The following is a 13644-nucleotide window of genomic DNA, read 5'->3' on the forward strand; positions in this document are numbered from 1 at the left end:
AGGTGGGATTCAGCACTTTAACACGACGCAGACATATAGCTGGGCATGTTCAACACAGTTACATAATAACCAAACTAGATAAAAGAAGTTTTTTGAGTAGACTTGAGTGAAAACCACCCAGATCTTGCATAGTTTCAGAGGCAACTCCTGCCAAAAAATGAGTATGCCTACAAATGAAATACCTTCACCAAAGAATCACTTCACTCACTTGTAAATTAATCCATCTACTCAACTTTCTGCAACTTTTTGCATCTTATTATACATCGCAAACGGCCATGTGTGTCACCTGACTCTGCGATGTGTTGGTCACGCCCCACACGGTCGTCACCACAGACAAGGACCCTGGCGGCTGATTGGTGTTTTGTTGCCAGGGAACGGAGTCGTAAGGGAAGGATCCATCGCTGTGGGAAAAACAGGATTTGGGGTGACCGGCATGCAGCACCCTCTAACCTTTGGGCAACCTTCTGTTTTCTATGCAGTGAGATATACAGACTGTGGTACTGACCCTCGTGTGTGCGTGTAAGAGATACAGACTGTGGTACTTACCTGTGTGTGTGTGTGTGTGTGTGTGTGAGATACAGAATGTGGTGCTGACCTGTGTGTGTGTGTGTGTGTGTGTGTGTGTGTGTGTGAGATACAGACCATGGTACTGACCCATGTGTTTGTGCGTGAGATACAGACTGTGGCACTGACCTGTGTGCGTGTGTAAGATACAGACCATGGTACTGACCTGTGTGTTTGTGCGTGAGACAGACTGTGGTGCTGACCTGTGTGTGTGGGACACAGACTGTGATACTGACCATGTGTGAGACACTGTACAGATGGCGGTACTGACCCGTGTGATAAGCCAGGCTTCATGGAGGGCATGTGCTGGGTGGGGATGCTCTTCCCCGCGGTCTCGCTGGCCCGGTTCTTCTGGTGCCGGAGGAGGAGAAGACGCCCCAGCTCCTCACACCACGACGACAGGAGAGCTGCAAGGAAACAGCCACTCCCATCACTTCCTGTCAGATTGCCCTACCGTTCCCATTCTCTGGGGCACATCACCACTGCACAGCATTTACTCACGTGTCACTTCCTGTCCTGGGCTTACATCACAAACTAATTCAACTAATGCAAGCACGGTGAATATGTATTTCATCACCACGGCGACACTGAGAACTGTGGATGACGTATGGAACACAATCCATGCCAAAATGATGAAGAGGTAAATACTTAAGTAACTGGACCAATTAATTTACCACTGTTTATTTAGTTCATAAGCATAATTTACATTTAACATTTTCTGTCCTTCATAGACTTTAAACAGAAGTCCTTTCTATTAGCTGTCAAACTTGCCATAAATCTATTAATTATGGGCAAACACATAAACTCTCAAAGAAGAGTTGTTCATTATTGAACATTTGGGTACAGTTCTACTCCTTTCCACAAGGGTGCACTATAGGTTTGAAATTCCACTCAGCCAGCCCCTCACTATGGTACTCATTCGACCAGAATAGCTTTTCAAAAAAAAAAATTCAGCTTTCTTGTGTTCTCAAAGCAGTTAACGCTCAAAGGCAAAAACATTGAATGTGACAACAAATCATCTTTTTGCAAAATGAAACAATAGGCATACCCTCAAAACCTAGTTAGTTTCTCAAAATCATTACACCATGGAGGCCCAATCAACTAACATCACAGAGATACACCAAATAAACAGCACGATCATGAGAATCCTTCTGATTTTGACATAATGAGAGCATCTTACTGATGTCTGATGTAAACAGTACTTAACAGTTATGATCAAATACTGTAGCTCACACAGATAGCTACTGGATTTTTCTTTACAGTACATGTATATTGTCATTGTAACCTTTTCACCAACACAAACAGCCAAACATAAAGTGAAATGTTTTCCCCTAAATAAACAGAATTTTAGGATACAGAAAAAAAAAAGAGAAGTCATACTGATCAACAGCCATGCAGATCGAATCAAAAGATTGTTGGCATTGAAATACAAAAATTGCATTTGTTCTAAATTGAAAATTACAGACTAATTGAATCAATGCAATGGTGCTGATTTGGGGAAGAACAACTACACATTTTTGCTTGATATAAAATGGATTTCAGTTAATCTCCATGACTGGTCTGACCTTAGGTTGACCAAACACTCAATTAGCTGAGCTCAAGCTCCGATTAGACGCACGTTTTAGAAGAAAGAAGCCACAACACACCAATGAACAGGGAAGAGGTGACATTAATGAAATGTAACCGGTCTCTGGAGGTGTAATGAATCATAATTAATTGACAGAGAGAGCTCTGACCTACCTTCCCCATTATCTTCAGCAGAGAACCCTCCTCTCCTTTTGACCTTAACAACACATTATGTGTACAGCACAAATTGCAAACGGTGACGTGTTTTTCCACTTAGCGCTAAATGCTTTTTCCTGTCCAGCTGGGAGAAAGAAAAGCCTTAAAGTATGTTTGCTGTCCTAACATTGAACTTCACCATTACTGTGTTTGTGAGGAATGTATTGAATAGTGTTTTTAGACCCTAGGGAAGGGCGATATACCGAACTGAGTTAAAGAAATTGCACATAAAGAAAAGACGTGCACCTTGCTTCACCTTAAAAAAAAAAACTCAGCAATCACTGTGGTCAGTGAAAAATCAAACCACAGAGGCTATTTGACTGCCTTAACAGCACACAGAAGCATGGGAGGAAAAAAGACTGTTTTGTTGGATGACTGCAAATGTTTGTCTTTTTGACTGAATTTGATAGTGACGCCCCACTGAATTTTAATCATCACGTTCTAAGCTTCTGAAGAGGATGTCAGCATTGTAGCACATTGTCTTCTGGTGTACCATGAGGCTAAACAAGGTTTAAATTAAGTTTGGATTCAGGATGCACACGTGCTAGCCATATTTCGCCCTCAAGGTACATGATGCAGTTTCTGTATAGAACCGCAGGTCTGTCGAGTGGTACGACCCTATATATGGAGGTTGTGCGAGTGTGTGTCTGTGTGTGCATGCGTCCGTGTATGTGTGTGTTACAAACTTACAGTCCAATTAATCTGACATTGCAGTCCTATTCACCAAGGATTTACCTATCACTGGCTTCATAAACACATTTGAGATGGTTCTGCAATACAATGCCAATGACACATCTCCATAAATGAGGCTAATATGGGCATTAAATCTGCAGCAGGAGAGACTCTGCAGTATTTATTAGCCCTGACTGTAGTTATGGAGCTCACCCGTGGAGACAAAAGCTGCCATATAAAAAATCTAATTTACATGTCTCACCATAAAAAGAGCCCCCCCGCAGCATGAACCTTGAGTTTCTAATCCTCTTCCACACTGTCTAGACCCACGGCAGTGCCCTCACTGGAGAGAAGAGGCTCAAACAGCCCCCGGTCCTTAAACACAGGAGCCCCAATCTCCACCCCATACCACAGAAGAAGAGTGCCGGTAGGGGGTTCAAACGAGAGTGCTGAGACCCCGCCACCAGAGGGAGCTCATGGCTTCACCCCTTTGGCTGAGGGCATTCAGTCGAAGGGGCAGGGCAGCGCTTATTCACTCAGAGACCAGAGGGTATGAGTGACAGGTGGGGAAGATAAAGGAAGTGTTAGTACCTCCCGAACCCCTAACACCCCCCCGCATTAAACTGACTCTATACAGTATCCTACGTCCTACAGTGACAGCTCTGAGATTAAAAATCACAGAGCAAATGTGGATGAGAGAACACAATTTTAAATACAAATATATTTCCCTCAGTCCAAATATTAGAATAATATTATAGTCAGGACAGTGCAGCATCTGATGAGCCTGAGTGTGACTCACTGGGCTCATTGAGACTCCCTAACGACATAACCTCCAGGTTACATCATCTCTTTGAGGTAAAAGAGATGATAAATCCATGTTTTCCATTGAAATAATATGTCAACAATTTACCACTAACATCTTTAACACAATTTAACATGTATTGCAATGTGTATCTAATTGGAGCTAAAAATAAACGTGCTAACAGATTTCTAAAAATAAAGTAAGCTATACAGCACTGATGCTGCTGACAGTGAACCTGTGGGAGGACTTTGTGGCACACGCTAAGCACACATCGACAGACGTTACTCGCATATGTACACTTTCCCAACCATATTGCACACCAGGCGTGGGCAATTCTGTCCCTTGAGGGTTGGTGTGTATGCAGATTATTGTTTCAACCAATTACCATGGCTCAGTCAGCTAATTAGTAGTATAGGCCAACACTCACTCATAGATTAGATCACACTACAACATTTAATAGGTACACTGTATAGAACAGTATACATAGAACAGTACTCAGCTGTCATTCAAGTGATGTAGCCAAAATGCCAGATTAGGCAAATAGGCAAATGAGAGAATTAATGCATAATTATTCACCCCCATTTTAATGTGCTTTTCCCTTCATTTTATAGGTGCCAAGATGTCCAACATTCGTCACTCTCCGTTTTATTTCATTAAGAATTCACAACGATTCTTCAGTCTTTGTCAATCCTGTTCATCTCATTTTATTTCTAAACAATCCCATATGACGAGTCGCTTCCCAAAATGTGCTTTGGGCTCCTGGAGATGAGAAAAGCCCCAGAGTGGGACCAGGGCTGTAAACTTTCAGCTATGAAACCCCCCCCCCCCCCCAAAACATGCCAGACCTCTCTCTCCTGGGTAGCTGGGGATATGCCTCTGATATACATGTGAGTATGCAGCTTGCCGGATCCACGCTGATGCTGCCCTGGTGTAGCACTCCTGCTAATCTGTACATACTCAATGTGAAAATGTAGCCCAACTTCCATATAGTCGCTGTCCATTCTCCCTGCTTCCCCGCTCCTTCAGTCGTCTTCGGATTCAAATAAGGCCGTGTGGTCGCCACAGCGACTGCAGGAGCCGGGACTGAGCTTTGAGAGCCCCTGCTGTGCTTTGATGTCAGATTGTACCCATTTCTGCATAATATGGTCTCAAAGCAATTAAAGCAGACAGCACTAACACACAAACTCTGGGGGCCATTTCATCTTTAGGCTACTCTGACCGTACTTATAATGTTCTGCCAAAATACGACAGCCAACATAACTACAGGCTAGTAATACAGCACATAATACCACAGTAAAAGTAGAACAACTCTCAACCCCCAAACCGTCGGTGCTAATAGAGACTGAAAAAACTGGAAGTCTATAAATCTGTATCCTATTTCACAGGCACATCAGGTAACACTAGTCAAAGAAACAACCCACATAAATGTTCTATAAATGCAGGTACAAAAACAAGGCAACCCACACACATTTCCTATAAAGGCATGTAAAGGAACATTTACAATCCACAGAAATATCCTGTAACGTACAGAAAATGTGTGTGGATTACTGGATTACCTGTGACTACATCGGTCCCACGTTTGGATGCTATCTTCAAAGCACCGGTACATTTTTGCTGCATAGCCAAATATTTCATGAAACTGAATTCCTAAAGAATTATGTACATTCTTCACTGTCAAACTCAACAAACCTCCAATTACCCATGCAAGAAGCTCAGTCCTGAAGCGAAGGTGCATACAAACACAAACAGATACAAGTACAAATGTCATGGAGACACACTCAATACATACTTCACTGATATGGTAGTACAGCAAACTATTGTAAAGCCACTTGATGGGTTTGGCTAGCAGGCTACAAAATGCTGTGACAAAATGAACACAAAATCGAGACAATCATGCTTTAGGGAAACTGAGGTTTAGGCGGAACCACCCTGTGTCCCTACCCACCCTCCCCTTGGCCTACAATCCAACCCAACCCAGGCCTGGGATCAATGTCACTGCATTGCAGCTTATCCTGAACTTTGAAACTCTGGAACAAATGTGAGCAGACTTTTTCCTAAATTAGTTCCTAACCCATCAAACATTTTCGATTTCACTTAGACCTCTTATCAATGTCGGTCACCGAGGTCAATATTACGCTGATTGGTAGGGCAGAAATGAAATTCTTTTTGACGTTGGTGAATATAAAACACTGATGTATTACAGGTAGAAAAGTGGTCGCGTCATGACTCTGATCAGCCTTGTAGTCGTGACACAGGTTAACAAATTGTTTGGGGGGGTGAAGTTAGTTACACAAAATGTTGAAGTTTGACAGGGAACCGAAACAAAACACGGGCAAAAAGGCCCATCAGTGCAATTCAAAGCGAAGAGAAACGGGCAATACAGTGAAACCAGGCTGGCGTTACCCTGCTGAAAAAACAGCTCAAGCTAGGTTTTGAAACAGCTTGTAGGTGGTCGACCAGCTACCAGTTCAGACCAGTTAACAGCACTAGCTGGTTGACCAGCTCATACCCAACAAGGTCAGCTTCATGACCAGCTTGGCCATGCTGGTTGACCAGCTCATACCCAGCTAGACCAGCTTATAACCAGCTTGACCAGCTCAATTTCCAAGCTGGTCAAGATGGCATATCTGGATTTCACAGCAAGGTATTCACGACTGTGCCTCTGTGAACGTAACGAAATGCAGAAAAGAAGATGGATGAACAGCGGGGTTGACGATGATGGTGTACACAGCTCCCCGTTGACTCACGGAACAAGCGCAACAACACCAGAACATCAAAGAGTACCTGTGTCACTCTGACATCTTCTGCAGCTGCTGGTCTCTGTAGGGTTCAAATTCAACATTTTACTCAGGGTGTAATGAAACCGCAAGATGGAGAACATATCACAAAGCAGACCCCGAATCTTTTCGACAAATAGCCTAAGTAGGAATATATTAAGAATACTAATGTGGCTATGATTCTCACACAGACTTACGAGACTCCGTCGAGCCCTGACCTAAAAGCACATGTCGTCCCTTTAAACCACCTTCACAGAAATCATGTGAAATTTTCAACTCAATTTTGTCTTGCATATTTGTCAGACTTTAAATAAAGTTTGGATAAAATGGTAAACCCTTTACTGTGACATCCCTGATCTCTTCAGACACTTTCTTCTTTCATATTACCTCAAAAATCACAGAAATGACGAGAAATCCATACATACATATAAAAGCTGCTATATACATGCTCAAATCTAGATGCAAGTTCAAAGATTAATTTATACTGTTGTTTGGGTAAAGTTCTTTGTTTTGGAGTAAACCACGTATACTTCTGAACATGACACACTCAAACTCATCCACAATTAAATTGCCAGTTTAGTCATACTTATCCAGAGATAACTGAATGCTATAGACTCACAGCATCTCCAGTAGCAAGCAAACAGCATTTTAGTGTCTGTCTATGTTTTATTTGGCGTTTTAGTCACCGGCTTGGTAAAAGGACTTCTGTGGGTTAGTAAAACATCTCCCCATGCCTCAGTAAAGCATCTGTTTCTATGTCCATTTCTTTAGAAGATTACTGATTGGCTGTGCTCCCGCTGTTGCCATGGCTTTGCGGGGGCCCCGGCGACACACACCAGCACTCCGAGCTAAATTGAGACGATTAGCACAGAGAACTCTCAGCAATCAAGAGATGCCCATATGTTCTTTTTGTCGTCACATTTAATCTTCCACAATGTACACAATAAAGGGGGATTTCACCATAAAATTAATTATTTATGGTAAATTGGTCTGCATCATATTATGATATTCACTGATAATAAGGTAAAAAAATGAAATGAAAATGTCACCCCAACCCTAACAAAGTCCACCTCATTCAACAGTTAAGAGATCTCATTGCTAATTAGTAGAAGCATGTGTACCAATTTAGGGTTGAAATAAAAAAACTACATGATGGTAGATCCCCAGGAACAGGGTTGGGTGCCACTAGATATTTGTCTACAATCCTGGAAAAATCATGTGTCGTGTCATCAAGCTAGCCACGCCCACTCTCAAGAGCCAGTAATTCCCAAAAGCCAGGTGTCTTTCTTATCACAGTATGTGCAGGGAATTCACACACAGTTCCCTCACACTCTCCAAAAGAGAATGCTGTTCTCAGGTTTAATAGTTTTATGCTTGAACAGCCCCTTTGAGCGCTACCCATAATACCTGGTGAAGCATAACCAGCCCTATGAACAAGATATAATGTGTGGTACCCACATTGCAGTACTTGCCATCATTTTGAGCCCGAATACACTGGAGAGGCATCAAGCTTTAAGGCAGCTGTCTGAGTCATAAGGAGATAACATTATGCAATTAGTAAGTCCCCTGATCATTTAAGGCATGATGCCTAGCCATTTGGGGTGGGGGGAATGACCATTATGAATGATTTATTTATTAATTATGGACACTTCGATGCAGGTTTTAAATGCAAGAATGTATGTTATGAAAGGTTTGGCTAGCTAAAGTAAACAGCATCCTCCCTTTCAAAGCAAATGACAAAACGACCCAACTATTTATGGTAGATGGGTCACAGGACTGATTGAATGAGGGTTTGAGTAACACACAATGTGCAGAGGCTGTTCCTGACCCTTGCATAACACATCACTATTAATGCAGCCAAAGGATTTTAGTATAAAATACTAAACCCTCGCTATCTTTGACCATGACCACAAGCCCCACAGCCCAGTGTGTACTGGAGGTGGGCTACGAATGGTTCATTTTCAGTAACGTCCCCAATAACTTGTACCGTCGAATCACAAGGAACTTTAGACACCGCGAACAGTACGGTTTGAAAGAAAACCTTAAGCAAAGTAAAGAAGAATTCTAGCCAGGACACAGTAAAATGCAGACTCTCCTGGGTATAACCTTGGGGTGCTCTGACAGCTGGTCTGATGATGCAGTGCCTCTTTAAGAGCTTCCTCTTTCTCTTACCGGTCCCATGGATTCCTAAGAGAGCTGCCCAATGGTGCATGAAGCCAGTTCATGGAGGCTGCCATGTTTGACTATGGGGCTTTTTTTGGCATCAGAGCATGAGCAATGAGTTTTTTTTGGCTCTAGAGCAAGCGTACTAGGTACTTATATGTGAAGGGATGAATAGGAATGAAAAAATCCTCTGTGTGCGTGGCTCAGAAGGGGAAAAAATCAGAGAGTAATTACCACAGAACTTAAAAGTATTGTACAAAATAATATCAATATCATATTATCATATTATCAGGCATCCAGTAGTGCTCACAAAGCAGCATATTGTAGCTTTCCACAAAACAAAAAAGGGGGAAAAAAAAAAAACATTTTTTTTTTTTTGGAAATATTTCTGTATGTTGAAATGCTATAAGCAAAACAAAATTGCCACTTTGACTCCCTGTGACATTAACACCTCATGGTAAGTGAGCCCTGTTTGAGGAACACAGGCACACAGGGACACAGGCACACACGCACACACACACACGCACACACGCACACACGCGCACACACACACACACACACTGTCTGCCTGCCGTACCGTTTTCTCTTCAGCACACCGACAATGGGCCGCTGCACTTCCCTCTAATGCAGTGGGCTAAGAAACCATTTCAGAGCTCCTCTCCTTCTCCTCTCTCTCCTCTCTGCTCAGTCTCTTCTCCTCCTCTCTTTCACTGGGGTGCTCTTGCTTGCTCCCCCTCTCTCTGCCTGCCCAGTGACTGCACCCCGATGCACATTAATGATTCAGCTCCGGTCACTCTAGTTTCTCAGTCAGAGCACACAGGTCCCAGCCTGAGCTCCAGTGAACTGCCCCCAGCAAAATGCCATCGGCATCAGAGCCAAACGCATCACACCGCCATCGGCCTCAGAGCCAAACGCATCGGCATCAGAGCCAAACGCATCACACACACCACCATCAGCCTCAGAGCCAAACGCATCACACACACCACCATCAGCCTCAGAGCCAAACACCTCACACACACCACCATCAGCCTCAGAGCCAAACACCTCACACCACCATCAGCCTCAGAGTCAAACACATCACACACACCACCATCAGCCTCAGAGCCAAACACATCACACACACCACCATCAGCCTCAGAGCCAAACACATCACACACACCACCATCAGCCTCAGAGCCAAACACATCACACACACCACCATCAGCCTCAGAGCCAAACACATCACACACACCACCATCAGCCTCAGAGCCAAACACCTCACACCTCCATCAGCCTCAGAGCCAAACACCTCACACCACCATCAGCCTCAGAGTCAAACACATCACACACACCACCATCAGCCTCAGAGCCAAACACATCACACACACCACCATCAGCCTCAGAGCCAAACACCTCACACCTCCATCAGCCTCAGAGCCAAACACCTCACACCACCATCAGCCTCAGAGCCAAACACCTCACACCTCCATCAGCCTCAGAGCCAAACACCTCACACCACCATCAGCCTCAGAGCCAAACACCTCACACCTCCATCAGCCTCAGAGCCAAACACCTCACACCACCATCAGCCTCAGAGCCAAACGCCTCACACCACCATCAGCCTCAGAGCCAAACGCCTCACACACACCACCATCAGCCTCAGAGCCAAACACCTCACACCTCCATCAGCCTCAGAGCCAAACGCCTCATACCACCATCAGCCTCAGAGCCAAACACCTCACACCTCCATCAGCCTCAGAGCCAAACGCCTCACACCACCATCAGCCTCAGAGCCAAACACCTCACACCTCCATCAGCCTCAGAGCCAAACGCCTCACACACACCACCATCAGCCTCAGAGCCAAACGCCTCACACACACCACCATCAGCCTCAGAGCCAAACGCCTCACACACACCATCATCGGCATCAGAGCCAAACGCCTCACACCTCCATCAGCATCAGAGCCAAACACATCGACATCAGAGCCAAACACATCGACATCAGAGCCAAACACATCACACACACCACCATCAGCCTCAGAGCCAAACACCTCACACCTCCATCAGCCTCAGAGCCAAACGCCTCACGCCTCCATCAGCCTCAGAGCCAAACACCTCACACCTCCATCAGCATCAGAGACAAACGCATCGGCATCAGAGCCAAACGCATCACACATACCGCCACCTTTAATCTCAATACACTGCCTAAATGTGTTTCATGATTGGGAGCTTGTTTCTGAAATCATGCACTGTTACGCCTTCACTGAATGAAATCCTACTAAGGGCTTACCGCTAAATACACTTACTCTCTAGTTCACTCTGTTGACAATATTTGAATAGGGACAGACACAGCGGCAGTTGAAACCAACACTAAAGAACTGCAAACCGAGGTCAGGCAAACCCACAAAGAGTAAGAATCCCGACTGTTACGCTAACACTAATGCTGACGCGGGCATCAAGTACTTGCGAAGATGACGTGGGGGGGGGAATTACAACCCAAAATGGATGTCACCTGTCACCGCTGACAAAGACGACCACTTCGCCTTTCAGGAAGTGAAAGACGCGTTCGCCTACAGAGTCGTACGGGCTTACAGCAAGCTGACAGCTCCCCGGCAGAACGCAAGCGGGTTTTCCACTCGATAGAGGAGGACATCTCACTTGTACACCACCCTCTCATCACAATTACACTGTCGCTTGTTGCTATAATGAACCATAGAAAGACTGAAATAAAACAAAACTGAAAAAAATAATTAGGTTCTTATTCTTGTAAAGCCAAAAGAACATATGAATCACCGGCATTGTCGATTCCCAGATGCGCATCACAGTGGAGCACGTATTTTTAGCCGTTAATAATAACCTATCAAACAAACACTTGTGCATCTGCTGGTAGGTACGGTATGTTTCACTCTGCATGTCATCAACTATGCAAGAACTGAAAGCAAAATTCTTCTAAAATTCTCAAAAAAGAGAAAAAAAAAGTCTGTCTTTAATGCCATGAAATTATTTGGATCCAAATTTGTGGGGGAAAAAAAAAGATTGTGTGGGCATTCTCTGATAATTAGCCAGCATACTGTATTTATGTGAAAAACTTACTCAGCCCACAATATGGCTCCAGTACAGGGTCAGAGATCATGTCAGATAAGCGGCAACCTTAATTGAGGTCCTAGCTCTAGATTCCGCATTAGACAAACTCTATATTTCAAACATTCTCTGTATTCCTCATTTATAATACAGTACATTGTGAACATAATAATATATCATATAAACTGACAGGCTAATCATGTACACACTGTAAAATATATGCAGGGTATTTTAACTTAACTAATAATTTTGACATATTACCATATTACAATTATATTCTTGTTCAATCATGATTGCTTATAATTGTCATCTCAAGGGCTTTAGAATGACTTCTTTGGACATAAAATGACCAGAGACATGATGTTATTAAAGCCGAACCCTGCTGTGCCATGTAAATGTGCACCGACTGGCGGTAAAGTATACTGGTTTCTCAAAGCTAATTGTAAAAGTACACACATAAGATCACATATCATGTACAATTACAATTACCCAACAACAATTTTATGTTGCATGGCCACCACTCCACTTCTACAGTAATACATTTTTAATTAGAAATAATACTGTACATGAGCATTAAATACACTCTCACCCGGGCAATGTTCTGTAAAGTGATTGTGTTCTTCCCAGCAGAAATAATTCAGGAAAGGGTACACTCATTAAAAATATGGCAAAAAGCAATGCACAATCCACACCATCTCCCAAACAAATCTCATACACATTTGAGTACCGGGTCTTCTACTGGCATCAGCCAATCACTGACACTGAGCCCATGTCTGAGGCATTAGATGCCCTCTGCGTCCTGCCACTCAATCACTGCTGTTTCCCAGCAATGGCAGAACGGGTGTTTAGAGCAACTTTGCCCTTTGATTTGTGCACATGCCTTTTACGAGCTAGCTTCCTGATAAGGCTTACAGAGACTTTTTGCTTGGCCATCTCCATGTCAGGGCACTTTTACCCTTGTGGGGAAAAAAGAGCTAAAGTTCAGTTAAACAGCTTCCCTGGAAGAATAGAGCTAGAGGTCAGTTAAACAGCTTCCCTGGGAGAAAAGAGCGAGAGTTCAGTTAAACAGCTTCCCTGGGAGAAAAGAGCGAGAGTTCAGTTAAACAGCTTCCCCGCAATGTCCACATTCTCCATTTAGCGTTTTCGGAACGTGGAGATGGATTTACACAAAGCACAGCCTTGGGCCGCGGGGTACATGAGTCCCTCCATCACCAAACGTTACTGCGGGCAGGAAAGGGTTTCAGACAGCGAGGAAATAGGCAATCTTAGAAACGCCCATAAAGACAGCAATGACACTGAACGAAATGGCACTCAAAATGAAAGACTTAACGGGCTCAGTTGAGATTGCACTCTGGTCTTGTAAAATGTAGCTAATTCAGACAGCTCCTGTCAAGCAACAACTTCAGTAAAGGCACAAGAACTTTATGACCACTTAAATGTTTGGCCTCAGAAGGGGAAGTATCAAATGTAAACTGAATGCAGAACTGCATGTGATGGCATAATAATATACCAAAAGCATAATCAGTGTTTAAAGCATAAGTTCAGTCGGAGCCATTTTGTGTCCACAGATTTTCAGCTATTGGGTGAACTTTAGCCTTTCAAACAGGAGCAAGACAGGATTATTTCCAGGGAGCTGCAGATCGTCCCGGTGTGGCGACATCCACGTTCTCATTTCAGATGCACATAGAAATCCACCAAGTCTGTCACAGCATACTCATATTAATTCTCAGCAGATTCCTTCTCAGGCCACTTACAACTGGACCTATAGCCACTTACAACTATAGGTTCCAGACCTATATATATTACACTGACAAATGTAGAAGA

The 13644-nt window shown here is 43.7% G+C and overlaps 1 protein-coding gene across 2 annotated transcripts in view; it reads right to left on the reverse strand.

Moving 5' to 3' along the window:
* LOC133118481 (zinc finger MIZ domain-containing protein 1-like) overlaps positions 1–13644 on the reverse strand; it is a 77521-nt gene that overhangs the window by 13485 nt on the left and 50392 nt on the right. For both annotated transcript variants that reach the window (XM_061228527.1, XM_061228526.1), the window contains exons 6-7: positions 836–971; positions 287–401 (exon numbers count right to left, since the gene is read on the reverse strand). In XM_061228527.1, the coding sequence (XP_061084511.1) occupies positions 287–401; positions 836–971 (251 nt within the window). The remainder of the gene's footprint in view (positions 1–286; positions 402–835; positions 972–13644) is intronic.

The sequence above is a fragment of the Conger conger genome, chromosome 18 (genome assembly GCF_963514075.1).
Source record: "Conger conger chromosome 18, fConCon1.1, whole genome shotgun sequence".
Classification (NCBI taxonomy): domain Eukaryota; kingdom Metazoa; phylum Chordata; class Actinopteri; order Anguilliformes; family Congridae; genus Conger; species Conger conger.